The sequence below is a fragment of the Phoca vitulina genome, unplaced genomic scaffold (assembly GCF_004348235.1).
Source record: "Phoca vitulina isolate PV1807 unplaced genomic scaffold, GSC_HSeal_1.0 scaffold61, whole genome shotgun sequence".
NCBI lineage: Eukaryota > Metazoa > Chordata > Mammalia > Carnivora > Phocidae > Phoca > Phoca vitulina.
In genome coordinates, this window is record NW_022589764.1 from 6,849,446 (window position 1) to 6,876,870 (window position 27,425).

General features: G+C 38.4%; 1 protein-coding gene across 1 annotated transcript in view; it reads right to left on the reverse strand.

Annotated features, from left to right (window-relative positions):
- TARS3 (threonyl-tRNA synthetase 3) overlaps positions 1-27,425 on the reverse strand; it is a 75,613-nt gene that overhangs the window by 22,322 nt on the left and 25,866 nt on the right. Inside the window, exons 11-15 of the mRNA XM_032391248.1 lie at positions 22,783-22,949; positions 21,015-21,177; positions 8,628-8,765; positions 5,060-5,137; positions 4,874-4,974 (exon numbers count right to left, since the gene is read on the reverse strand). Of these exons, the coding sequence (XP_032247139.1) occupies positions 4,874-4,974; positions 5,060-5,137; positions 8,628-8,765; positions 21,015-21,177; positions 22,783-22,949 (647 nt within the window). The remainder of the gene's footprint in view (positions 1-4,873; positions 4,975-5,059; positions 5,138-8,627; positions 8,766-21,014; positions 21,178-22,782; positions 22,950-27,425) is intronic.

Genomic DNA, 27,425 nt, shown 5'->3' on the forward strand with positions numbered 1-27,425 from the left:
TTCAGAATAGAAGGAGAGATAAAAAGTTTCACAAACAAGAACTGAAGGAGTTTGTGACCACTAAACCAGCCCTGCAAGAAATATTAAAGGGGGCTCTCTGAGTGGAAGAGAGAGACCAAAAGTGACAGTATAAAGGTAGGAAACACAAACGTGGTAAAAATGAATATTTCTGTAAAAAATCAGTCAAAGAATTCACCAAAAAAGGATGTAAAATACAATAACATACACCTAAAACATGGGGAGGAGAGGAGAAGAATGGGTTCAAACTTAAACAACCAACAACTTAATACAGACTGCTATATGCAGAAAAGGTTATATACAAACCTAATGGTAACCATAAATCAAAAACCACTAATAAACATGCAAAGAATAAAAACAAAGAAATCCAAATATATCACTAAACAAAATCAGCAAAACACGAAAGACGAAAGAAAGGATCAGAGAAAATCTCCAGAAACAACCAAAAAACAAGTAATAAAATGGCAATAAATACATATCTATCAATAATTACTTTGAATGTAAATGTACTAAATGTTCCAATCAAAAGACACAGGGTGCCAGAATGGATTAAAAAAAAAAAAGAACCATCAAATGCTGTCTACAAGAGACTCATTTTAGACCTAAAAACATCTGCAGATTGAAAGTGAGAGAATGAAGAAACATTTATCATGCAAATAGATGTTAAAAGAAAGCCAGGGTAACAATCAATACTTACATTGGACAAACTAGACTTTAAAACAAGACTGTAACAAGAGGCAAAGAAGGACACTATATAATCATAAAGGGGACAATCCAACAAGAAGATATAACAATTGTAAATAGTTATGCACCCAACATAGAAGCACCCAAATATGTAAAATAATTAATAACAAACATAAAGGAACTCATTGATAATAACACAATAATATTATGGAACTTTAACACTCCACTTACATCAATGTATGGACATCTAAGCAGAAGAAGGAAACAATGGCTTTGAATGACACACTGTACCAAATGGACTTAAGAGATATATTCAGAACATTCCATCCTAAAACAGCAGAATACACATTCTTTTCAAGCGCACATGGAACATTCTCCAGAACAGATCACATATTAGGCCACAAAACAGGCCTCAACAAATTTAAGAAGATCGAAGTCATACCATGCACCTTTTCTGATCACAATGCTGTGGAACTAGAACTCAACTACAAGAAAAAATCTGGAAAGACCACAAATACATGGAAGTTGAATAATAGGCTACTGAAAAATAAATGGGCCAACCAGGAAATAAAAGAAGAAATTGAAAAATACATGGAAACAAATGTAAACACAGGGGTCCAAAACCTTTGGGATGCAACGAAGTGGTCCTAAGAGGGATGTTTACAGTAATACAGTACTACCTAAAGAAGCAAGAAAAATCTCAAATGAACAACCTAACCTTATACTTAATAGAGCTGGAAAAAGAAAAACAAATGAAACCTAAAGCCAGCAGAAGGAATGAAATAATAAAGATTAGAGCAGAAATAAATGATATAGAAACTAAAACAATAGAACAGATCAATGAAACCAGGAGCTGATTTTTTGAAAAAATTAATAAAATTAATAAACCTCTAGTCAGATTTATCAAAAAGAGTAAGGACCCAAATAAGTAAAATCACAGATGAGAGAGGAGAAATATCAACCAACACCACAGAAATACAACAAATTATAAGAGAATATTATGAAAAACTACATGCCAACAAGTTGGACAACCTCGAAGAAATGCATAAATTTCTAGAAACATATGTTTCTATTTCTAAATTACCAAAACTGAAACAGGAAGAAATAGAAAACTTGAGCAGATTGATAACCAGCAAAGAAATGGAATCAGTAATGAAAAACTCCCAACAAACACAAGTCCAGTACTAGATGGCTTCACAGCGAATTCTACCAAACTTTAATTTAAAGAGTTAATACCTATTCTTCTCAAACTATTCCAAAAAATATAAAAGGAAGGAAAAATTCCAAATTCATTCCATGAGGCCAGCAAAACTCTGATAACAAACCCAGATAAGACACCACAAAAAAAGAGAACTACAGGCTAATGTCTCTGGTGAACATAGATGCAAAAATCCTCAACAAAATATTCGCAAACTGAGTCCAACAATACATTAAAAAACCATTCACCACGATCAAGTGGGATTTATTCCTGAGTTGCAAGAGTGGTTCAATATTTGCAAATCAATCAACATGATACATCGCATTAATGAAAGGATATGAACCATATGATCATTTCAATAGATACAGAAAAAGCATTTTACAAAGTACAACACCCATTCATGATAAAAACCCTCAACAAAGTAGGTTTAGAGGAAACATCATAAAGGCCATATATGAAAAACCCACAGCTAATATCATCCTCAATGGGGGAAAAACTGAGACTGTTTCCTCTACCGTCAGGAACAAGACAGGGATGTCCACTCTCACCACTTTTATTCAACATAGTACTGGAAGTCCTAGCCATAGCAATCACACAACAAAAAGAAATAAAAGGCATCCAAATTAGCAAGGAAGAAGTAAAACTTTTGTAATTTGTGGATCACATGATACTCTATATAGAAAACCCCAAAGACTCCACCAAAAAACTGCTAGAACTAATACATGAATTCAGCAAAGTCACAGGATATAAAGGCAATGTACAGAAATCTGTTGCATTTCTATACACTAATAATGAAACAGCAGAAAAAGAAATTAAGGAATCAATCCCATTTACAACTGAATCAAAAACAGTAAGATACCCAAGAACGAACCTAACCAAAGAGGTAAAAGACCTGTACTCTGAAAACCATAAAACACTGATGAAAGAAATTAAAGATGACAAAAAGAAATGGAAAGACATTCCATGCTCATGGATTGGAAGAACAAATATTGTTAAAATGTCCATACTACCCAAAGCAATCTGCACATTTAATGCAATCCATATCAAAATAGCAATAGCATTTTTCATAGCTAGAACAAACAATCCTAAAATTTGTATGGAACCCCAAAAGACCCCAAATAGCCAAAGCAGTCTTGAAAAAGAAAAGCAAAGGTGGAGGCACCACAATTCTGGACTTCAAGTTATATTACAAAGCTGGAGTAATCAAAACAGTATGGTATTGGCACAAAATCAGACACCTAGATCAACAGAAAAGTACTGAAAATCCTGAAATGAACCTACAATTATATGGTCAATTAATCTTCAAGAAAGCAGGAAATAACATCCAATGGGGAAACGACAGTCTCTTCAACAAATGGTGTTGGGAAAACTGGACAGCTATATGCAAAAAAATGAAACTGGACCACTTTCTTACACCATATACAAAAATAAATTCAAAATGGATTAAAGACCTACATGTGAGACCTGAAACCATAAAAATCCTAGAAGAGAACACAGGCAGTAACTTTGACAATGGCCATAGCAACTTCTTTCTAGATATGTCTTTTCAGGCAAGGGAAACAAAAGCAAAAATAAACTATTGGACTAAATCAAAATAAAAAGCTTCTGCACAGTGAAGGAAACAAAACTAAAAGGCAACCTACTGAATGGGAGAATATTTATAAGTGACATATCTAATAAAGGGTTAGCCTCCAAAATACATAAAGAACTATACAAATCAACACACAATAAAATAAGTAATCCAATTAAAAAATGGGCACAAGACATGAATAGACATTTTTCCAAGGAAGGCATCCAGGTGGCCAACAGTCACATGAAAAGATGCTCAACATCACTCACCATCAAGGAAATGCTAATCAAAACTACAATGAAATCAAATGCAAATCAAAACTACCTCACACCTGTCAGAATGGCTAAATCAACAAGAAACAACAGGTACTGGAGAGGATATGAAGAAAGAGGAACCCTCTAGTACTGCTGGTGGGAATGCAAACTGGTACCGCTGCTGTAGAAAACAGTATGGAGGTTCCTCAGAAAGTTAAAAATAGAACTACACTATGATACAGCAATTGCACTATTAGGTATTTACCCAAAGAATACAAAAATAGTAATTCAAAAGGGTACATGCATCCTGATGTTTACAGCAGCATTATCTACAATAGCCAAACTGTGGAAACAGCCCAAGTGTCCACTAATCAACGAATGGATAAAGAAGTAGTACAGGGGTGCCTGGGTGGCTCAGTTGGTTAAGTGTCTGCCTTTGGCTCAGGTCATGATCCCAGGGTCCTGGAATCAAGCCCATGTCAGGCTCCCTGTTCAGTGGGGGATCTGCTTCTCCCTCTGTCCCTCTCCCTGCTTGTGTTCTCTCTCTCTCTCTCTCTCAAATAAATATTTTTTAAAAAGTGGTATATATATACACAATGTAATATTACTCATCCATAAAAAAGAATGAAATCTTGCCATTTTTAACAACATGGATGGAGCCAGAGAGTATTATGCTAAGTGAAATAAGTCAGTCAGAGAGAGACATTCATATGTGGAACTCAATCCTATGTGAAATTTAAGAAACAAAACTAACAAGCAAAGGGTAGGGGGGAGAAAGAGACAAACCAAGAAACAGAGTCTTAACTATAAAGAACAAACTGATGGTTACCAGAAGGGAATGGGTGGGAGGATGGGTGAAGTAGGTGATGTGGATTAAGGAGGCACGTGTGATAGAGCACTGGGTGTTGTATGGCAGTGTTGAGTCACCATATTGTACACCTGAAACTGATATTACATTGTATGTGAACTAACTGGAATTTAAATAAAAACTTGAAAAAATCATATATAAAAAATATATGAGTATATCACACATATAATAATAGACATTTACTAGTCCATGTATTGATGTTTATTTTTGTATTGCTAATGTTCAAATGACAAATGATTGGCATATTAGTACTACTTTATTTGTCATATTCAATTACTCACCTAACATATGTAAGATTAAATCTAATAGGTAGTTGGAAGTCCAGCTGAATTGTAGCACATTGATGATATCTGCCAATAGCATCCTTGATTTTTATATCAATCTGTAAATTAAATGATATTTGCTTAAAGACAGCTTTTATTTTTCCTTTAAATTTTTACTCTTTTTGAGGCATATAGTCTACTTACTTTAGGGCCATAAAATGCTCCATCTCCTGGGTTCATCTTCCATGGTTTTCCAAATTCCACCAAGCTGTTCTGTAGTTGCTATTTTTTTTTTAAAGAAGAGAACATTTAAAACTTATATGTCATTGTACTCTTTATTTTTTGCCACATAGCTCAAAAAAATAAGTTATTACAAATCTTAATTATATTCTATTTTAGCTTAACATATATTTATTGGGCATGTTTTATATCCAATAAATTACTGAGCAGGGGCTACATAAAGATGATTAAGATGGTACTTGCTCTCATACACACTGTAACTGGAAAAATTAAAAGACAATGTACTAAGCTGTTCCAGTGAATTCCAGGCAAGTGTTTAGGGAAGCCAATGCAGGCCCCCTCCGCCTACACACTTCCCAACTCTTAGTAGGTGATGCCTCCACTCATTAAAAGGCATGAAACTTTGATCTTTCTCCTTTATCCACCCTGTGTTCCCCCATCCGCTCTGTGTTTAGGTGGGTAAGAAGGTCAAGGGGAAGGGCCTTGCTACTGTCTCTTGCTTTTCTATACCTCTGTACATGTAGCTAGGGAGGGGTGTCCTTTATGATTTATAGTGGGTGGGAGCAGGAGGCCCACTTTGATCTTCAGCCTAAGCCACATAAATTCTTTGATTTTAGACTGTAGTGAAAACCCTCAGAACTGCTGGTGATTGGGTATAAGTATTAATATAAGTGTCTTTGAGTCTTCTGGCTATTTCCTATGGATATAGCTTCCTTGGGAAGCACCTGGGCATTCCTAAGTCCCTGGCCAGAATACTGCCATACCAGCATCCAAAGTCCTGTCATCACCTCAATATATCGGTGCCCATGAGGGGGTTGACATTTGGGAATAAACTGCTAACAGGGAAGTCAAAGCAGTGGTGGTGGCTGGGGTCCAAAGCCAGAGTCATCAAGAAAGCTAACTCATGGGGTCCTGGCAGGATTTTCTAGGATCTCAGTTAGAGTGCGTCAGGTGCTGGTCTTGGCTGAGATCCCAGGAGGCTCCCTCATGGGCCTGACCCTCCTAGAGCAGCTTGCGTTCTACCTAGGACTGGAGAAGGCCACCACCACAGATTCATTTCACAGGTTGGGAGGCTAGCCTCTGCCTTACTCTGCTTCTGCAAGAAGAGATACTGGAATATATTCCCAGAGAAAATGAGGACCTGCTGCAGGAGGGAACTAAGTGATAGGGAGAATTTAGGGGGCTCTCAGGGAATTAAAAAGCCAAAAAAGGGCCAGTTTGGGGGGAAAAGCATAAAGTAGAGGGCACTGATCCTCACTGGGCCTCTGAGGACACAGTAATCAGACGGCCTAATAGGAACAGCCAAAGCTAAGAAAGCTTTCAGTTTATGCAAGGTATGGGAGGAAGTGTATGTCTGAGGGGAGACTGAACCACTGTAATTCACATCTGTGGACACTGCCTGCACCCTGGTAGAGGAGAAATCAATATCTCCTTTTCTCCCCTACTGGCTGGCTATCCTTCTTTTCCAGGTAAACCAAGTCTCTGGCTCCCAATAGCACTGTGGGTCTATGCTGTGGTACAGGCTGGGCTCTAAACATATCAATTTGCTTGGAATTTTGTGGGTGTGGGCTTGGAATGTTCTTAGGGATCTCAATGGCTCACTGGAATGCTGGAAAAGTGGGATGCAGGAGAGATTTGGAGAGGGGTTATTCCGGCTCCAAGGAGCAGGTGGATTTACATAGATTCCAGGGGCAGAGGCCAGATCAGGTCTGCTGAAGCAGCAGCCCAGACTCCCTTCACATTTATCTGAGTGGGAACCCCAAAGCTGAGCTTAGGTTAAATTAAAAAATTGGACATATAGAACATTAAACTATTTCTTTTGGATTTTAATTTTCACAAGAAAAAGTAGATTTTCTTTAGGTCACAGATTTCGTGAGGAAACTTAATAGAAAACAGGACTCACATCATTCAAATCTAGGGTATTTTTTGCTCCTGACATTTTGGTTATTTGGACAAGCTGTCATCTGATGGTTACACTGCATAGCTCTCCAGTGAGTTCTGCTGGGTTCCATAACTACACACAATCTGAGATAAGAAATAAGGTAATGGTGAACTGATGACCCAGGAACAATGTGGCCTTGGAGCTGACTTAACTACTGTCTCTTTCAAAGCATTTCAAAGACATCTGAAGACAAAAAAAATATATTCATCTCACTGATTCCCAGATCAGGGGTAGACATCATGGGAGAAATTCCCCCAGAGTGGAAGGATTCCCATCTTCTAAAGGAACAATCAGTGAGCTAAAAGAGAGCAAAATGTTGGTGGGACAGCCCGGCCCATTCTCCCCGTGCCAGGCCCACACCTGGTCCACCCACTTTTTGGCCCCCTGAACTCCATGTATGGAGTGGTAATAATGATAATACTACTACTATTAATAATACCAACACGTAGCATTTACTGAACACTTACATGTGCCTGGCACTATGACAAATTCCTCACATAAATTATTCCACTTAAGCCCACCATAACCTTAGGTGTTATCACCATCATCGTCATCATCATCATCATTTCAGACCTTAATGCTTATTCTATAATTCACTCATGGAGCTAACCTTTTTGAAAATAGGCAAAACGTGTTCCAGAGTCAAGCTTTGTGCCCTCTTTTCCTCTTCCTACCTCCATGTGGCTAGGCAGGGGCAGGCTGTCTAATTTGACTGTCTTCCTCTATGCAACAGATACGGAAGAAGGTGCATTTAGGATGGGCATGGGACAGTGGGGAGGAGAAGGCCGTAATTAGATCTCAAGCCTAAACTGCTTCTACCCACTCTCTGCCTGCCTCAGTACCGAACAGAAAACTAACTAACACTATCAATATAGTGTTCCTCTGATTCTAGTTCCTTAATGATCTATATGATCATCGTCTGTGAATATTCTATGAAAAGGTGGATCAATAGGCAGGTCAGGGTTTAGGCATTCCTGGGGTGTCTGGCCATAATACCATCCTCATTTCAAATAAAAACTGACACAGGAAATGTACTGTATTCTTTTCATGTTTAGTAAGAAGGGAAAAAAAAGAGAGAGAGAGAGAAGCATCATGAGCTCCTTAATCTTGTTCTCCAAAGCTGAGATGTTACATGTGAGTCTCTGGGTGCCTTTAGATAGAGGATAGCACTAGAGGCTGTGACTGCGGAGAGGATTCAAGCATCGGGTGTGTGCATCTACATCTATGAATCACACTAAGCTGGCTCAACAGGCAACAGTTTAAAATAAGCTGAACACACACCAAGAGTACCTGCAAATCAGAGGATTCCTTTAAAAACTTAGGAAATTGGTTATTAGTGACTGAGACTGAAAGAGTATAAATAAAAACCTGATATAAATTTTAAACTATTTGAAACAAATATATTGTTATTATCACTGTTACGAAGAAAACTGGACAACCACATTCTATAATCTGTGTATTTATCCCATAACTTCCAATTTAAACCCTTCTATTGCAAAGCATGGCATCCTCCTCATGCAAAGTAACTACAGTCACTCAGGTGGTTTCCACACTCACAGAAAGGAAGGTGTGCACTCTGTCTCCCCCTACCTTTTCAGCTTCATCCCATATCTCAACCTCTCCTAGGAAGTTTTCAGGTCTTGTTGACAAATTTAATTGAAAGGAGAAGCCAAATGTTGAGTAAACAGATTGCAAAAACTGCAAACAGCCATTTATTTCTTCTTCAATCTGAAATGGGAGCAAAAGAAATATTCTGAAGAGTTAACACCAAATTAAATTAAATTAAGAAATAAAGTATGGTTTGGAGGAGCAAGATGGCAGAGGAGCAGGAAACCTAAATTTCATCTGGTGCCAGGAATTCAGTTAGATACGGATCAAACCATTCTGAACACCTACAAACTCAACAGGAGATAAAAAAAAAGAATAGCAGCAACTCTCTGAACAGAAAAACGACCACTTTCTGGAAGGTAGGATGTGCGGAGAAGTGAATCTGAGGCGATATTCGGGAAAATAGATGGCGGGGGAGGGGGCCTCCGTCGGCCGCTTCTGGCAAGTGATAGAGCCGCGGAGCACAAAATCAGAACTTTTAGAAGTCAGCTCCGCTGAGGGACGTCGCTCCAGTGGCTAAGCGGGGGGTGGAACCCTCTCAGGGACAGTGTGGTCTCAGGACCCTCGTGGTCACAGAAAGACTGGGGGTGCCTGAGTGCAGCAGAGCTCCCAGGTGTTGGAGCAGGGAAGCTGGCTGCAGAGACGGAGCCTAGGCGCGGGCTCTGAGCTCAGGCGGGGTTGCCATAAACCATGATCCGCGGCACAGTCGGGCCACTGCTCCTCCAGCAGGGACCCAACAAGCGGCAGATCCGGGGAGACTCCCCTTCCTCCCCCGGAAGTAGTGGCACGGAAGCACACCACAGGGATCTGCTGGTTTTGGAGACTCCACGTGGGGTCGTGAGCCAGAGATAGAAACGCTTGGTCACAGGCCAGGTGAGCACGGAGCGCGGCCGGAGACCGGGGAGACAGGAGTGATTGACTGCTTTTCTCTGTGGGCGCACTGAGGAGCGGGGCCCCGAGTTCTCGGCTCCTCTGGCTCCTCCAGGGAGGAGATTGGGAGGCCGCCGTTTTCACTCTCGTCCTCCAAAGCTGTATGGAAAGCTTGCAGGGAACAAGCTCCCAAGAGCAAACCCGAGCAGATTACTTTAGCCCGGACCAGCAAGGGCGGGGCAATTCTGCCTCCGGCAAAGACATTTGGGAATCACGGCAACAGGCCCCTCCCCCAGAAGATCAGCAAGAACAGCCAGCCAAGACCAAGTTTACCGATCAATGAGAACAGCAGAACTCCAGCGCTAGGGGAATACTGCACATAGAATTCATGGCTTTTTTCCCATGATTCTTTAGTCTTTCAAAGTTATTTTTTTTAACTTTCTTTTTCTTTTTTTTTTTTTGAATTTTTCTTTTTCCCTTTTTCAACCAACATTTTATCAATCCTTTTTTAAAAAATCTTTTTTTATTTTTCATTTTTAGAGTCATATTCTATCCCTTCATAGTAGTTAACCTTATTTTTGGTATATATATATACATGTAAGTTATTCTCTCTATAAAATTTTGGGATACAGTTTCCTCTAACAGACCAAAATATACCCTAAGTCTCTAGTGTATGGCTTTGTTCTAGTCTCCTGCCTGATCACATTTTTTTTTAATCCTCTTCTTTCTTTTTTCAACCAACTTCTTATCAATTCCTTTTATAAAATCTTTTATAATTTTCATCTTTACAGTCATATTCCATCCCTTCATCGTATTAACCCTTATTTTTGTACATATGTAAGTTTTTCTTTCTTTAAAATTTTGGGAGGCACTTTCTTCTAACAGACCAAAATACACCCAAAATCTAGTGTGTGGCACTGATCTATGCACCAGCCTGATCATATTTGATCATATTCTGTTTTTTTGTTTGTTTGTTTTTTATCTTTTTTTTTTTTCTCTTTTCTTTCTTTCCCTTTCTTTTCCCCCGGTTTCAGGTCTCTTCTGATTTGTTTAGTGTATATTTTTCTGGGGATGTTGTTACCCTGTTAGCATTTTGTTCTCTCATTCATCTATTCTCCTCTGGACAAAATGACAAGACGGAAAAAATCACCTCAAAAAAAAAAAAAAAACAAGAGGCAGTACCAACTGCCAGGGACCTAATCAATATGGACATTAGTAAGACATCAGAACTAGAGTTCAGAATGATGATTTTAAAGATACTAGCTGGGCTTGAAAAAAGCATGGAAGATATTAGAGAAACCCTTTCTGGAGAAATAAAAGAACTAAAATCTAACCAAGTTGAAATCAAAAAGGCTATTAAACCAAAGACTGTAATAAGAGATGAGGAAGGACACTGTATCCTACTTAAAGGGTCTACCCAACAAGAAGATCTAACAATTGTAAATATCTATGCCCCTAACATGGGAGCAGCCAATTATATAAGCCAATTAATAACAGAAGCAAAGAAACACATTGACAACAATACAATAATAGTGGGGGACTTTAACACCCCCCTCACTGAAATGGACAGATCGTCTAAGCAAAAGATCAACAAGGAAATAAAGACTTTAAATGACATACTGGACCAAATGAACTTCACAGATATATTCAGAACATTCCATCCCAAAGCAACAGAATACACATTCTTCTCTAGTGCCCATGGAACATTCTCCAGAATAGATCACATCCTAGGTCATAAATCACATCTCAACCGGTACCAAAAGACTGGAAACATTCCCTGCATATTTTCAGACCACAATGCTTTGAAACTAGAGCTCAATCACAAGAGGAAAGTTGAAAAGAACTCAAATACATGGAGGCTAAAGAGCATCCTACTAAAGAATGAATGGGTCAACCAGGAAATTAAAGAAGAATTAAAAAATTTCATGGAAAACAAATGAAAATGAAAACAACTGTTCAAAATCTTTGGGATGGAGCAAAGGCAGTCCTAAGAGGAAAGTATATAGCAATACAAGCCTTTCTCAAGAAACAAGAAAAGTCTCAAATACACAACCTAACCCTACACCTAAAGGAGCTGGAGAAAGAACAGCAAATAAAGCCTAAACCCATCAGGAGAAGAGAAATAATAAAGATCAGAGCAGAAATCAATGAAATAGAAACCAAAAGAACAGTAGAACAGATCAACGAAACAAGGAGCTGGTTCTTTGAAAGAATTAACAAGATTGATAAACCCCTGGCCAGACTTATCAAAAAGAAAACAGAAATGACCCAAATCAACAAAATCATGAATGAAAGAGGAGAGATCACAATCAACACCAGAGAAATACAAACAATTACAAGAACATATTATGAGCAACTCTATGCCAGCAAATTAGATAATCTGGAAGAAATGGATGCATTCCTAGAGATGTATCAACTCCCAAAACTGAACCAGGAAGAAATAGAAAACCTGAACAGACCTATAACCACTAAAGAAATTGAAGCAGTAATCAAAAATCTCCCAACAAACAAAAGCCCAGGGCCAGATGGCTTCCCAGGGGAATTCTACCAAACATTTAAAGAAGAATTACTACCTATTCTTCTGAAACTGTTCCAAAAAATAGAAATGGAAGGAAAACTTCCAAACTCGTTTTATGAGGCCACCATTACCTTGATCCCAAAACCAAAGACCCCATCCAAAAGGAGAATTACAGACAAATAGCCTTGATGAACATGGAGGCAAAAATTCTTACCAAAATACTAGCCAATAGGATCCAACAGTCCATTAAAAGGATTATTCACCACGACCAAGTGGGATTTATCCCTGGACTGCAAGGTTGGTTCAACATCTGCAAATCAATCAGTGTGATACAATACATTAATAAAAGAAAAAACAAGAACCATATGATCCTCTCAATAGATGCAGAAAAAGCATTTGACAAAGTACAGCATCCTTTCTTGACCAAAACTCTTCAGCGTATAGGGACAGAAGGTACATACCTCAATATTTTTGTGCCAGTACCAGACTGTCTTGTCTGGTATCATTCTCAATGGGGAAAAACTGAGAGCTTTCCCCCTAAGGTCAGGAACGCGGCAGGGATGTCCACTATCACCACTGCTATTCAACATAGTATTAGAAGTTCTAGACACAGCAATCAGACAACAAAAAGAAATCAAAGGCATCCAAATTGGCAAAGAAGAAGTCAAACTCTCACTCTTTGCAGATGATATGATACTTTATGTGGAAAACCCAAAAGACTCCACCCCAAAACTGCTAGAACTCATACAGAAATTCAGTAAAGTGGCAGGATATAAAATCAATGCACAGAAATCAGTGGCATTCCTATACACCAACAAGACAGAAGAAAGAGAAATTAAGGAGTCGATCCCATTTACAGTTGCACCCAAAACCATAAGATACCTAGGAATAAATCTAACCAAAGAGGCAAAGAATCTGTACTCAGAAAACTATAAAATACTCATGAAAGAAATTGAGGAAGACACAAAGAAATGGAAAAATGTTCCATGCTCATGGATTGGAAGAACAAATATTGTGAAGATGTCAATGCTACCTAGAGCAATCTACACATTTAATGCAATCCCTATCAAAATACCATCCACTTTTTTCAAAGAAATGGAACAAAGAATCCTAAAATTTGTATGGAACCAGAAAAGACCCCAAATAGACAGAGGAATGTTGAAAAAGAAAAGCAGAGCTGGTGACATCACAATTCCGGACTTCAAGCTCTATTACAAATAGAGCTTTTTTTTTTTTTTAATACGTGTTGTGTCTCCATTTTGGGGAAGGTGAGATCTTGATTTTGAGATCTTGATTGCCATCTGTGGTGTTCTTAAGATGACGTCAAGCTCTATTACAAAGCTGGAATCATCAAGACAGTCTGGTACTGGCACAAAAACAGACACATAGATCAATAGAACAGAACAGAGAGCACAGAAATGGACCCTCAACTCTATGTTCAACTAATCTTTGACAAAGCAGGAAAGAATGTCCAATGGAAAAAAGAGAGTCTCTTCAACAAATGGTGTTGGGAAAATTGGACAGCCACATGCACAAGAATGAAACTGGACCATTTCCTTACACCACACACAAAAATAGATGCAAAATGGATGAAAGACCTAAATGTGAGACAGGTGTCCATCAAAATCCTAAAGGGGAACACAGGCAGCAACCTCTTCGATCTCAGCTGCAGCAACTTCTTCCTAGAAACATTGCCAAAGGCAAGGGAAGCAAGGGCAAAAATGAACTATTGGGACTTGATCAAGATAAAAAGCTTTTGCACAACAAAAGAAACAGTCAACAAAACCAAAAGACAACCGACAGTATAGGAGAAGATATTTGCAAATGACATAGCAGATAAAGGGCTAGTATCCAAAATCTATAAACCACTTATTAAACTCAACACCCAAAGAACAAATGATCCAATCAAGAAATGGGCAGAAGACATGAACAGACGTTTTTCCAAAGAAGACATCCAAATGGCCAACAGACACATGAAAAAGTGCTCAACATCGCTTGGCATCAGGGAAATCCAAATCAAAACCTCAATGAGATACCACCTCACGCCAGTCAGAATGGCTAAAATTAACAAGTCAGGAAATGACAGATGTCGGCGGGGATGCGGAGAAAGGGGAACCTTCCTACACTGTTAGTGGGAATGCAAGCTGGTGCAGCCACTCTGGAAAACAGTATGGAGGTTCCTCAAAAAGTTGAAAATAGAGCTACCATACGATCCAGCAATTGCACTACTGGGTATTTACCCCAAAGATACAAATGTAGGGATCCGAAGGGGTACGGGCACCCCGATGTCTATAGCAGCAATGTCCACAATAGCCAAACTATGGGAAGAGCCAAGATGTCCATCGACAGATGAACGGATAAAGAAGATGTGGTATATATATACAATGGAATATTAGGCAGCCATCAAAAGGAATGAAATCTTGCCATTTGCAACGATGTGGATGGAACTGAAGGGTATTATGCTGAACGAAATAAGTCAATCAGAGAAAGACATGTATCATATGACCTCACTGATATGAGGAATTCTTAATCTCAGGAAACAAACTGAGGGTTGCTGGAGTGGTGGGGGGTGGGAGGGATGGGGTGGCTGGGTGACAGACATTGGGGAGGGTATGTGCTATGGTGAGTGCTGTGAATTGTGTTAAGACTGTTGAATCACAGGGGCGCATGGGTGGCTCAGTCGTTAAGCATCTGCCTTCGGCTCAGGTCATGATCCCAGGGTCCTGGGATCGAGCCCCGCATCGGGCTCCCTGCTCCGCTTCTCCCTCTCCCACTCCTCCTGCTTCTCCCTCTCCCACTCCTCCTGCTTGTGTTCCCTCTCTCGCGGTGTCTCTTTCTGTCAAATAAATAAAATCTTTAAAGAAAAAAAAAAAAAGACTGTTGAATCACAGACCTGTACCTCTGAAACAAATAATACATTATATGTTAAAAAAAAAAAAAAAAAAAAAAAAAAGAAGGAAGGGAAAAATGAAGGGGGGGAATCAGAGGGGAGACGAACCATGAGAGACTGTGGACTCTGAGAAACAAACTGAGGGTTCTAGAGGGGAGGGGGGTGGGGAATGGGTTAGCCCGGTGATGGGTATTAAAGAGGGCACGTTCTGCATGGAGCACTGGGTGTTATATGCAAACAATGAATCATGGAACACTACATCAAAAACTAGTGATGTAATATATGGTGATTAACATAAAAAAAAAGAAAGTATGTTTTTACCTCATAGTCGATGACACTGTTTTGGTTGTTCCTCCACTACTTACCCAAATATTCAGGGAATGCCCACCACATGCCAGGTGTGAGCAGGCTACCAGCAGCTCCCAGGTGTAGGGGGTGGACCAAGAAGCAGGCAAGGCTACCTCACCATGAGCAGTGCTACACAATAGGGGGAAGTGCGGCTGTCCACAGGAAGTGATAGCCAAGCTGCAGCCAGAGGGTAGGGCACAGCTTTTGGAGCAGAGGAAATACTGAGAGTATGGACCCAGAGGACAGAGGAGCAGGCTAGGGCAGGGGAGCCACAGGAAGCTGCCATGGGGCCGAGCTGTGTATGACAGGGAAGAGGGCACAGAAGGGCAGTAGGTTACCAGGCTAGAGGCAGGCAGGGGACAGGGAAAAATGAAAGGTCTTCAAAGCTAGTATAATGTCTGTACTTTTTAACCTGAGAGCAATGAGAAACCAATGAAGGGTTCTTCAGCAAGAGACTAACACAGTCCAATCTGTTCCTTTCAAGTACGGGAAATGGATTGGTAAGACTAGAAGGCAGGCCCATTGGGAAGCTGGTAGAGTCATTTAGGAGTGAGGTGATGGTGGTTTGAACCAGAGAGAAGTAGCTGGAATGCAAGAAATTTGTGCAGGATGTTGGAAATCCAGGAATGAACAAAATTATTCAGGAATGGATAATACATTTAGGAAGAGCTTTCAATAAGGCTTGTGATTAACTGGACACGAGCAGTGAAGAGTAACAGGCACCGGGACTCCTGGCCTGGGCACTGGAGAGGATGTTGGTGCATCCCCTGAAAAAGTGAACAGGGAAGGCAGAGGCAGTGGTGTGGGAGGCAGAAACAGACAGGTCTACCAGGCCCTGTGAGGTTGAGATCTGGAGCTCAGGAAGGAGAGCTGAGATGCAGGTGAGACTGGCAGCTGAGCCTAGAACGTAAGTGAGGTTCCAGAGAGTGCAGCGAGATCAGAGCTAGGGGCTGTGAGGGCGGGGGAAAGGAGGGTGGGGGGAAAGGAGGGCACCTTTAAATGCAAACAGAACAGGGCTAACAAAACTAGAGCCCTTTAGGAAGGGGCAGGGGGACAGGCAAGGATCTGCATTCTGTCACTATGGATCAGTTTGACTTTTTCAGAATTTTTATCTGTGGGATCATGCAGCACATGCTCTATTTTTGGCTGGCTTTTTTCACTCAGCATAATTATTTTGAGATAAACCCATGTTATATGTGTCAATAGACCATTCCTTCCCATTGTTGAATAGTTTTCCATTGAATGGATGTACCACAGTTACTTTTTACATCTATCTGTTATTGGGCTTTAGGTTGTTTCTATATTTTGGCTATTTCAAATAAAACTGCAATGAACGTTTGTGTTCAAGTCTTTGTATGGACGTGTGCTTTCTTTTTCTCTTGGGGAAAAAAAGGAGTAAGATGACTGGGTCATATGGTAGGTGTGTGTTTAAGTTTTTAAGAAACTGCCCAAATGTTTTTGAAAGTGACTGTACCATTTTATATTCCCATGAATGGGCCTGTCATAGGTGGATTACACTGACAGATTTCTGACACTGAATCAGCCTCATATCCCTGAAGGCTAAACTTCAATTGCTAATGATGTGTAATTATTTTAATATATTGTTGAATTCTATTTGCTAATATTATGTTAAGGACTTTTGCATCTGTATCCATGTGGGATACTGGTCTGTAGTTCTGTCTGGTTTTAGTATCAGTTAATACTAGCTTCATAAAATGAACTAGGAAGTGTTCTCTTCTATTTCAGAACAGAGTGTATAGAATTGGTACTAATTCTTTAAATGTTCAATAGAATTCTTCAGTGAAAAAAATCTGAGCCTGGAGTTTTCTTTTTGGGGAGTTTTTAAATTACATATTCATTTCCTTAATAGTGATAGGGCTTTTCAAATGATCTATTTCCTATCAGGTGATTGTGGTAGTTTGTGCTTTTTAAGGAATTAGTACATTTCAACTAAGTTATCAAACTAATTCATGTACAGTTGTTCATTATATTCATTTTTTATGCTTCTGGTGATTTCAAGGTCTTTAGGGATATCCCCTATTGATTCCTGATATTGGTTAATTTGTGTCTTCCCAACTTTTTTCTTTGTTAGTCTTGAAGGAAGTTGCCAATTTCTTAATCTTTTCAAAGAACCAGTTTTTTGTCTCATTAATTTTTTCCATTATTTTTCTGTCTTCAATTTCATTGATTTCTGCTCTGGTCTTTATTGCTTCCTTCCTTGTTATTTTGGGTTTATTTTACCCTTCTTTTTTTCTAGATCTTGAGGTGGGAGCCTAGATACTGATTTGAGACTTTTCTTCTTTTATAATATATGCATTTAGTGTTATCTGTTTACTTTTTAGCACTGCTTTTGCTGTGCCCCATACATTTTGATATATTTCCATTTTAACTGATAATTTTAACCATCTACATTTAACATATGTTAGGATTTCAGTTTGTCTTTTTTGTTGTTTTTATTGTTTCTTTCTTGTACTGTCATATTATTCATTTCTGTTTTCTTTTTCCTGCCTTCCCTTGGCTTAATTTAATATTTTTTAGAATTCCATTTCTTCTATTTTTAAGCATATAGCTATGTATCTTTTTTTCAGTGGTTTCTCTAGGTATTACATAACAGCCTACTGATGTCATCATTTTGCCAGTTCAAGTATAGAAACCTTACCTCCTTTACTCGATTTATAGTATAATTTTCTTACACATTTCCTCTTACATATGCTCAGAACCATATCAGACAGTGTTATAATTTTTGCTTCAACCATCAAGCATAATTCAGAAAACTTAAAAGGAAAAGGAAATTATGTTTTACTTTTACAATTTTTCCTTCTTCCTTCTTCATGTTCCAAGACTCTTTATCATTTCCTTTCTGTCTGGAGAACTTCCAATAGCCATTATTTTAAGGTAGGCTTAATGTCTTGATTTATCCTTCATCCCTGAAGAATATTTCTTCTGTATATAGAATTCTGAATTGACAGTTCTTTCAGCATTTGAAAAGTGTTGTTCACTTCCTTCTGACATCCATGGTTTTTGATGAGAAATCTCTTGTGCAAACAAAACAAAACAAAACATCTTTTATTAAAGATAATGTTGATTTCTTTCTCACTGCTTTCAAAAATTTTCTTTGTCATTAGTTTTCAGAAGTTTGGTTATGCTTTATCATGGTGGGGATTTCTTTGGCCTTATCCTTTTTAGAGTTTTCTCAGCTTCTTGAATCTGTAGGCTTAGGTCTTTTGCCAAATTTGGCAAGTTTTCAGCCATACGTCTTTGAGTACTTTTCACCTCCACCCTTATTCCCCTCTTCTTCCAGAACTCTGGTGACATAAATATTAGACATTCTGTTTTAGTCCCATCGGCCTAGGAAGTTGTGTTCATTATTCTTTCAGTCTCTTTTCTCTTTGTTGTTCAAACTGGGTCATTTCTATTGTTGCCTTGAAGTTCACTGATTCTTTGCTTTGTCCCCTCCATTCTACTCATGAATCCATCCACTATTTTATTTCAGTTGTTATATTTTTCAGTTCTAAGATTTCCATTTGGTTCTTCTTTATAACTTTTATTTCTTTAAAAAAAAAAAATTTATTTGAGAGAGAGAAAGAGAGCAGGGGAAGGGGTAGAGGGAGGGAATCCTCAAGCAGGCTCCACACCCAGCATGTGAGGTGGAGGCTCGATCCCAGGATCCCAAGATCATGACCTGAGCCAGAACCAAGAGTTGGCCACTTAACCAACTGAGCCACCCAGGCACCCCTCTTTTATTTATTTCCTGAGATTTTCTATTTCTTTCTTGAGGCTATTTTTTCATTTGTTTTCAAGTGTATTTGTAATTGCTTGGTAAGACATTCTTATGATGGCTTCTTTAAAATCTTAGTCAGATAATGCAATATCCTTGTCATTGCCACATTAGTGTAGATTGTCCTTTTTCATTAAGTTGAGATTTTCCTAATTCTTGGCATGAATGACTTTTGATTTATAAAATTTAAAATTTGGGTAGTATAAGACCTTTAATTTTATTTAAACCTCTGTTTTAGCTGGCTCCCATAGACTCTGCTCCAACAGGGAGGGTGAAGTACTTCCTGGTTACTGCAAAGTAGGAATAGATGATCTAGGTTTTCTACTGAGGACCCATGAAAGAAGTAGGAACCCCTCATTACTGATGGTGACAGTGGGATTTACGGCTCCCCACTAGGTTTCCTCTGATAACACGTTGGCAGGGAGAGGTAGGAGTATCTTGTTACTGTTCCTCATGTGGCCATCACTGACGACATTGAATGCATGGGGTGGTAGTAAAAGTCCTGTCTCTCCACTAGACCTCCTCTGACAGCTCTCAAAACAGGGACTAGGAGAGGCACCTTGTTACTGCCAGATGATGGTGGAAGTCTAGGTCCACACTGTCTCCACTGGCACTATGAAGTGCGTGGGAGGTCCTTGTTAATGCCTGGCAAGGATATGAAGAATTGGTATTATTTTTTCTTTCAGTGCTTGGTACAATTCACCAAGGATTCCATCATGGCTTGGAGTTTTCTCTGTGCAAAGGCTGTTCACTACCAATTCAATTTCTTTAATAGACAAAGGGTACTCAGATTATCTATTTCTTCTTGAGTGAAGTTTAGTAGTTTGTCTTTCAAAGAATTTGTCCATTTTATCTAAGTTGACAAATTTACTGGCATAAAATTGTTCATCATATTGCCTTACTATTCTTTCACTATTTATAGAATCTGAAGTAATGTCATGTCTCTCATTTCTAGTATTTTTAATTTGTATCTTCTCTTTTTTTCTGATCAGTCTGACTGAAAGTTTATATTTGATTGATCTTCTCAGAGAACCAGACTTTGGTTTTTACTGAAAGTTTGTATTGTTTTTCTTTTCTATTTCATTGATTTCTGCTGTTGTTTTCTTTCTTCTGCTTCTGATGTAATTTGGTATTTTTTTCTAGTCTATTAAGCGGAAACTGAGGTTACTGATTTGAAACTATTTTTCTTTTCTGATATAGGCATTTAGTGCTATAAATGTCCCTCAAAGTACCATTTTAATGGTGTCCCATAAATTTTGATGTATTTCCTTTCATTTCATTTGATATATAATATTTTCAAATTTCCCCTTTGATTTCTTCTTTGATCCATGGATTATTTAGAAGCGTGTTATTTACTTTCCAAATATTTGGGGATTTTCCAGATAGCTTTCTGTTACTGATTTCGACTTTAATTCCACTGTAGCCAGAGAACATATTTTGTATGAATTGAATCCTTTAAATTTATTGAGAATTCCTTTAGTCCCAGAATATGGTCTATTTTGGTAAATGTTCTGTGTGCACTTTCGAAGAATGCATACTCTGCTGTTATTGGTTGAAGTGTTCTATGAGTGTCAATTAGGTCAAATCATTTGATGGCATACTATTTCATGGCAATTTTTATTTGAACTGACATGAAAACCTGAAAAAGTAAGCTCTCACTTCTAGGCAATATTGAAAAACAAACAAACAGAAAAACCAAAATTCTACCAAGTCCCTTAAAATATCCCACTTAATGTATTTAAGTTAATAAAACTGGAAGAAACTTGATAGAAAAAGACAATAAATTTCATGACAAGAAATTACTGTTCTATTACCAAATTAGAGGATCAAAAATATTAGAGCTGAAGGAGACCTCAGAGATGAGAACAGACATCTTATTTTATAGCGACTCTGAAACTAAGAGATGTGTCCAAGGCAACACACTGAATTTATGTCAACCATGCTTCACCCTGTGTTACTGTTTACCTGCTCTACTGTGCAGAAGATATGGGCATCATCCTGCTGGAAGCGCCTAACTCGAGTCAAACCACTTAACGTTCCTGATAATTCATTCCTATGAAGAACTCCAAAATCAGCGAATCTGATAGGCATTTCCCTCCATGATCGTGGACGATGAGCAAACATTAGACTAGAAAAGATGCAACAACACACAGCTTTTACTTAGCACAGAAAAGATTAAGTAATTATCTAAATGTTAATAAGTTACAGTTAAAATTCCTCAAGGACACCTGGGTGGCTCAGTTGGTTAAGCATCCAACTCTTGATTTCAGCTCAGGTCATGATCTCAGGGTTGTGAGACTGAGCCCCAACATTGGGGCTTAAGATTCTCTCTCCCTCTCCCTCTGCCCCTCCCCGTGCTCACTCTCCCTCACAAAAAAAAAAAAATCTTCTAGGAATTTTTGAACCTTGGATTTATATCACTGCAGCACTCTGAGAAAGAACCCTGTCTGTTATCTCTTCCAGAAATTCTGTTCCTTATTCTTTTTCACCCAGTGAATTTCCACTTACTGTGTACAATTCATTTCAAAGGCTACTTCTTAAGTGAAGGCCCCCTGGACACTTCCCTAGATGGGGCTAGGCAGTCTCTCCTCAGGCTCTGAGATCACCTGGAACATGCCACTAATTTGACACTGAACTTACTTTTTCAAAACTGATTGTCTACATATCTGCTTCTGTCCCACTCTGCTCATGAGCTCCCTAAGGAAATGGACGGTGTCTTAATCACCTCTGCATTCCTAGCACCAAGCGCCATAAGCGCTCAAGTGTTCCCTGTTGAATAAAAGACCTCTCTTCCAGGGACAAAAAAAAAAAAAAACCACTCCTGGCTCTCACCTTCTGTTTAAAAAGAGAGCAAACAGAATGTTTACACACCAGTTTTCACAAAATTAAAGTATATATTTTTTTACATGCTGTCATCGTAAAGTTGAATTTCTTTTAGTCTTTAACGTAAAGGGCAAAAAGTTTCCTTCAGTTTGTTTTGAGGTTTTATAGTTACCTTCTAAGGCCAATTTACTTGAAACTATGTATGCTGATGATACAAAACCACAACACTTGGGAAATTTTTTGGTGGATACTCATGTCTGTTCACATCCTATTGTGAAATATGCTTGTCTTACAAGGTTGAATTTGCATACCAGCTTTATGATAATTACATTCTTTCAAAGAATCTAAGACAACACTGTAAGATGTAGCACTGTATTATGTACCACTAGAAAGGAAATAACCATTAAGTTATGACATAATGCTAAGATGCCCCTGATAATATGATGCATTCTGATTTCAGGGATGTTGAAATGGGAGTGGGTGGGAAGTTATCTTAGAATCAATGAAATCCAGTAACCCATTGATTATGACTTCACCGGTCTTGTTTTAATCAACCCAAACAGTATATAAGAACTAAATGTTCTGCAAATATGTGTATTTGAAGTGTATTACTATTACAAAAACAAATATAATAATTTATAAAATTGATATATAATTCTGTCTCTAAGAGGCACAAAAACTAAATGGTTTCCAGTTAACATTCTACACCTGCCCAAGATCAAACATATCTTAAAGAGTAAATGTATTCTCCAGAATGAAATAACTTGGTAAAGATAACTGGTAGCCACCACTCCTCAGATTAAAGGAATCCCTTAACTCCAAAAAAGCAAACTAGTAATATTCAAAGCTGACTGTGATGAAGTGTGCTATGTGCTCTTATGCAAAGATCTGCTTCACTTTTAATACTCACCAGTGCCCTGGACAGTTCATGGGCTTAAGGGCGAATGTGTCCTTTTCAATATCAAAGGTAAACATGTTCTCACTATAATGCTGCCAGTGACCTGAGGTTTCCCAGAGTCTGCTGTTGTACATGTTGGGAGAGAGCACTTCTGTGAAGTTACGTCGGTGATATTCCTCCTTTAAGATAAACACATTTAATGTTAAAATGTGGCACGACAGATCACAATTCCATGCAAAGTAACACTAGGAGTGAATATTTCTTAATTTGGGATTACATCTCATATTAATTTGTGGTTAATGTGCCCTCAGTTTTAGGTGGGGTGTTCTGGATCATGAAAGAAAGATTAATGTACTCTCAGTCTCATTTTCACATTAAGTATCTTTATTTTATACTATATAATAGTATATAGTACATAATCTGTTAATTCTTTGAAAATTAGTAACTAAAATTATATGTATAATATATATCACATATAATATTATGTATATATAAACTTCCTATAACTACAAATTCCAAAATCCTTTACATTCTAGATAAACAGCAGGTATTTTTCTATTACTTAAGAGGGAGAATCACTTTATAACTCAGTAAGTCTGAATGCTATGTTGCATGCAAATTTAGTTTTGATCTATTTAGTTTTAAACAGAAATGAAGCTGAGAATTTTAATATATAACACATTAAGTGGCTGGTATCTATAAAGTCATAAGCTGGTTTCTCTTCCTCCCTACCTATCAACAGCTTCCCTAATTCAATCACTCGGGACCGGAAAACAGAGTCTTTCAACCAAAGTTCTTATTTTATTTAAACTTTTTTTCCTTCAAGATATCGATCAGATGATCTCTGTTGGTGGTTTCTTAGGTTCTTACCATTTGTTAATCATTTAAGGGGTATCTGGCACAGATCTAGACCAGCATATTTTAATGAAGTAAAAAAAAATTTTTCTTACAATTAAAAAAAGTATAAAACATAATGTTTTAAAATTATGAACAACACTCGTTTCATATCACTTAAAGGGATGCCATTGTTACTCTTCGGCAGAGCATGTTTTCAGTCCAGTTGTGGATAGCTGGGTCTCAGCCATTCAGTAAGCTGCTTTACCTATCCCTCATTTTTACTAAATTTACTAAATTAGAAAGTTTTAACAAAATTATAGATCATTACAAATGGCAGTAATTATTCTGTGGCTATGTCAGATGCCTCTATATATTCAGATTAAACAAGGACCTAGAAATTGAAGAATTTTTTGTGTTTGCTTGTTTGTTCTGACTAGAGACTATTTTAAAGCTTGGCTCAGGAGATAATAATCAATGGACTTTTAATCCACTCTGGATAATATTGCTAATCATTTTAGCATTTCATGTGTTTGGGAATGATTTTAAAGTATGCTCTATGATGGGAAATGTTATTATGTTTATAGCTTACTTTGTGCAAGTTTGCTACTATAAATAAAGTTTCTGTGGAAATACAAGACAATACAAGTCTCTGTATGGGCATGTTTATTTTTCTTGGGTAAAAAACTAGGAGTGGAACTCTGTAAGAAACTGCCCAAACTGTTTTACAAAGTAGCAGTACTATTTTTGCATTCCCACCAATGGCAGTTAGAATTTTCACATTCTTGCCAATCTCTGGTATTTTCAGGTTTGTTGTTGTTGTTGTTTTGCCATGGGGTGGGGTGGGGGGATATTCTAGTGGACATGTAGCTTACTGCAGCTTTAATTTTCATATCTTTCTTTTTTTTGAGAGAGAGAGAGAGAGAGCAAGCATTGGTGGGGGTAGAGACTGACTGAGCCACCCAGGTGCCTCTAATTTTCATTTCTTTGATGACTAATGATGTTGGGTACCTTTTTTTTTTTTTTTAAAGATTTTATCTATTTATCTGAGAGAGAGAGAGAGCATGCACTCACACGAGCAGGGGGAGGGAGGGACGAGGGAGAAGCAGACTCCCCGCTGAGCAGGGAGCCCGACAAGGGGCTTGATCCCAGGACCCCAGAATCATGACCTGAGCCAAAGGCAGAGGCCCAACCAACTGAGCCACCGAGGCGTGTTGGGCACCTTTGTCTGTGTTTCTCCACCATTTCCACTCAAAAAATTAAATGTCTAGGGACAAACCTGATGAAAGATGTGCAAGGCCTCTAAAACAGAAGTTACAAAATACTGCTGAGGGAAAAGAAAGAACTAAATGAACCGACAAAATTTCCATGTTCATAGATTAGAAAACTCAATGTGGTTAAGGTGTCAATTATCTGCAAATTAATCTATAGAATGAATGCAATTCCAATCAAAATCCCAGCAGTTATTTTTTAGGAAATGAAAAGCATGATATAAAATTTATATGGAAGTACAAAGAATCTAGAATAGCCAAAATAGTCCTGAATAAGAATAAAATTTTAAAACTTAATTAAACTACTGATATTAAGACAATACATAGTTACAGTAAGTTACAGTAATCAAAGCAGTGTGGTGTTAATGCAAGGACAGACAACAAAGGGACCAAAAGAACAGAATAAATATCCAGAAATATATAATGGTTTAGGACAAAGATTCTACTGCAGTAATAAATGGTACTGAAGCTACTGGATAAGCCTGTGGATAAAAATCAACCTTGACCCCTCTCTTCCACAAAACCTAAAAATGAATTCAAGATAGATCACGGCATTGAGTCTAAAAACAAATACAATCAAGCTTCTAGAATAGGACAAAGAAGAATATTTTCATGACTCCGAAATAGGCAAAGATTTCCTAAAGAGGGCATGAAAAGCCCTAACCAGAAAAGAAAAAAAATAATAAACCAGACTTTGTTAACATGAGAACTACTGGTTAAAAGGCATCATTAAGAAAGTGAATCAATAAGCTGCAGCTTGAAAAAATGCACTCACAATATACACGTTTAGCAAATGACTCGTATCAGAATAAAGAAAGAGCCCCTAAAAATCAATCATAAAAAGAAAACTCAGTTTTTTAAAATGGGAAAAATACTTAAACAGGAACTTCACAAAAGAGGATATCCAAATGACCAACAAACATATGGAAAGGTTGTCACATCGTTATTCATCAGGGAAATGCAGAATAATACCATGGTACCTGCCCGAATGGCAAACTGATAATACCAAGTGTTGAAGAGGATGCAGAGTAACTGGAATGTTCATACATTTCTGGAAGGCACATTATATGGATCAACCACATAAAAACTACTTAGTATTTTCTTAAGTTAGTCATTATCACCCTATGACCTAGCAATTCCACTCCTAGGTACATGCCCAAGAGAAGCGAGTACTTGTGCCCACCAAAAGACATGTACAAAAATGTTTGTAATAGCTCCAAAGTGGAAACAACATAAATGTAAATGTACACCTACAGGAGAACAAATAAATACCCTGTTCTACAGTCACAAAATGAAATACCTCAAACAACAGAAAAAAATTATACATAAAACGTGGATGAGTCTCAGACATTAAGTTGAACAAAAGAAGCCAGAAACACAATAGCTAATACTGTGTGAGTCCATTTACATGAGGTTTAAGACTAGGCACAATTGATCTATGGTTAATAGAAATCAGCAAGATCATCTCAGGTGAGCAAAGGGGAGGCAGGTATTGACGGGGAAGATACAAGAGGATCTTATGAAAGGATGGAACTGTCCTAGGGATGCCTGGGGGGCTCAGTCAGTTAAGCATCCAACTCTTGATTTCGGCTCAGGTCATGATCGCAGGGTTGTGGGACCGAGCCCCGCATTGGGCTCCACACTCAGCAGGGAGCCTGCTTGTCCCTCTCCCTGTTCCTCCCTCTGCTCTCTCTCAAATAAGTAAATAAATAAAATATTTTTAAAAAGGATGGAACCGCTCTATGTCTTGATTTGGGTGGTGGTTGTACAGATTGTACACACGTGTGGAAATTTCTTGAGCTGTAAGCTTCAGATTTATGCATTTTAACAAATGTAACTTAAACTTCAATCAGCAACTCTGGCATTGGCCTCCATCTGAATGCAGTCGTATAAGGAACTCAATGTAAGAACCACCTTGATAAGCCTAATGCATAGACCATTAGAGATAATAATCCAAAAAATGGAGCCCAATGTGGGGCTCGGTCCCACAACCCTGCGATCATGACCTGAGCCGAAATCAAGAGTTGGATGCTTAACTGACTGAGCCCCCCAGGCATTTTAAGTAACTAAGCTTCGGGACACTCTGTTATGCTGCAATAGACAACCACAACAGAATTTGCACTGGATGTGGGTGCTGCTTTGGGGCCAGGTGGTGGGCGGGAGCTAGAAGGCTAGAGACTATCTGCGAGGACTTGGAAGGACAGTGAGAAAAATGTATTGGAGGATGAAGAAAAGGGGACTCTTGTTATGTGGTGCCAGAACACTGGTAACACTATCACCTGAGGTGATGAAAAACAGAAAGGGTACTCAAAGAATTCATGGACCGTAGCTAGGGATGTGTCTAGGCAGAAAGAAGAAAGGGACAACTGACTTCTTATGGCTGCCTATGACAAAATACAAAAGAGATATAAACTAAACTGGGTACTATTAAGTTTTTGAGAGGAAATATCAAAATGCCAGGACCTGCTGGTTTCATAAATAAAACTATTGCATCCTTAGACTCACAAGGTAAGAATGACTTCAGCACAAAGAAAAAACACAGGTTACCAC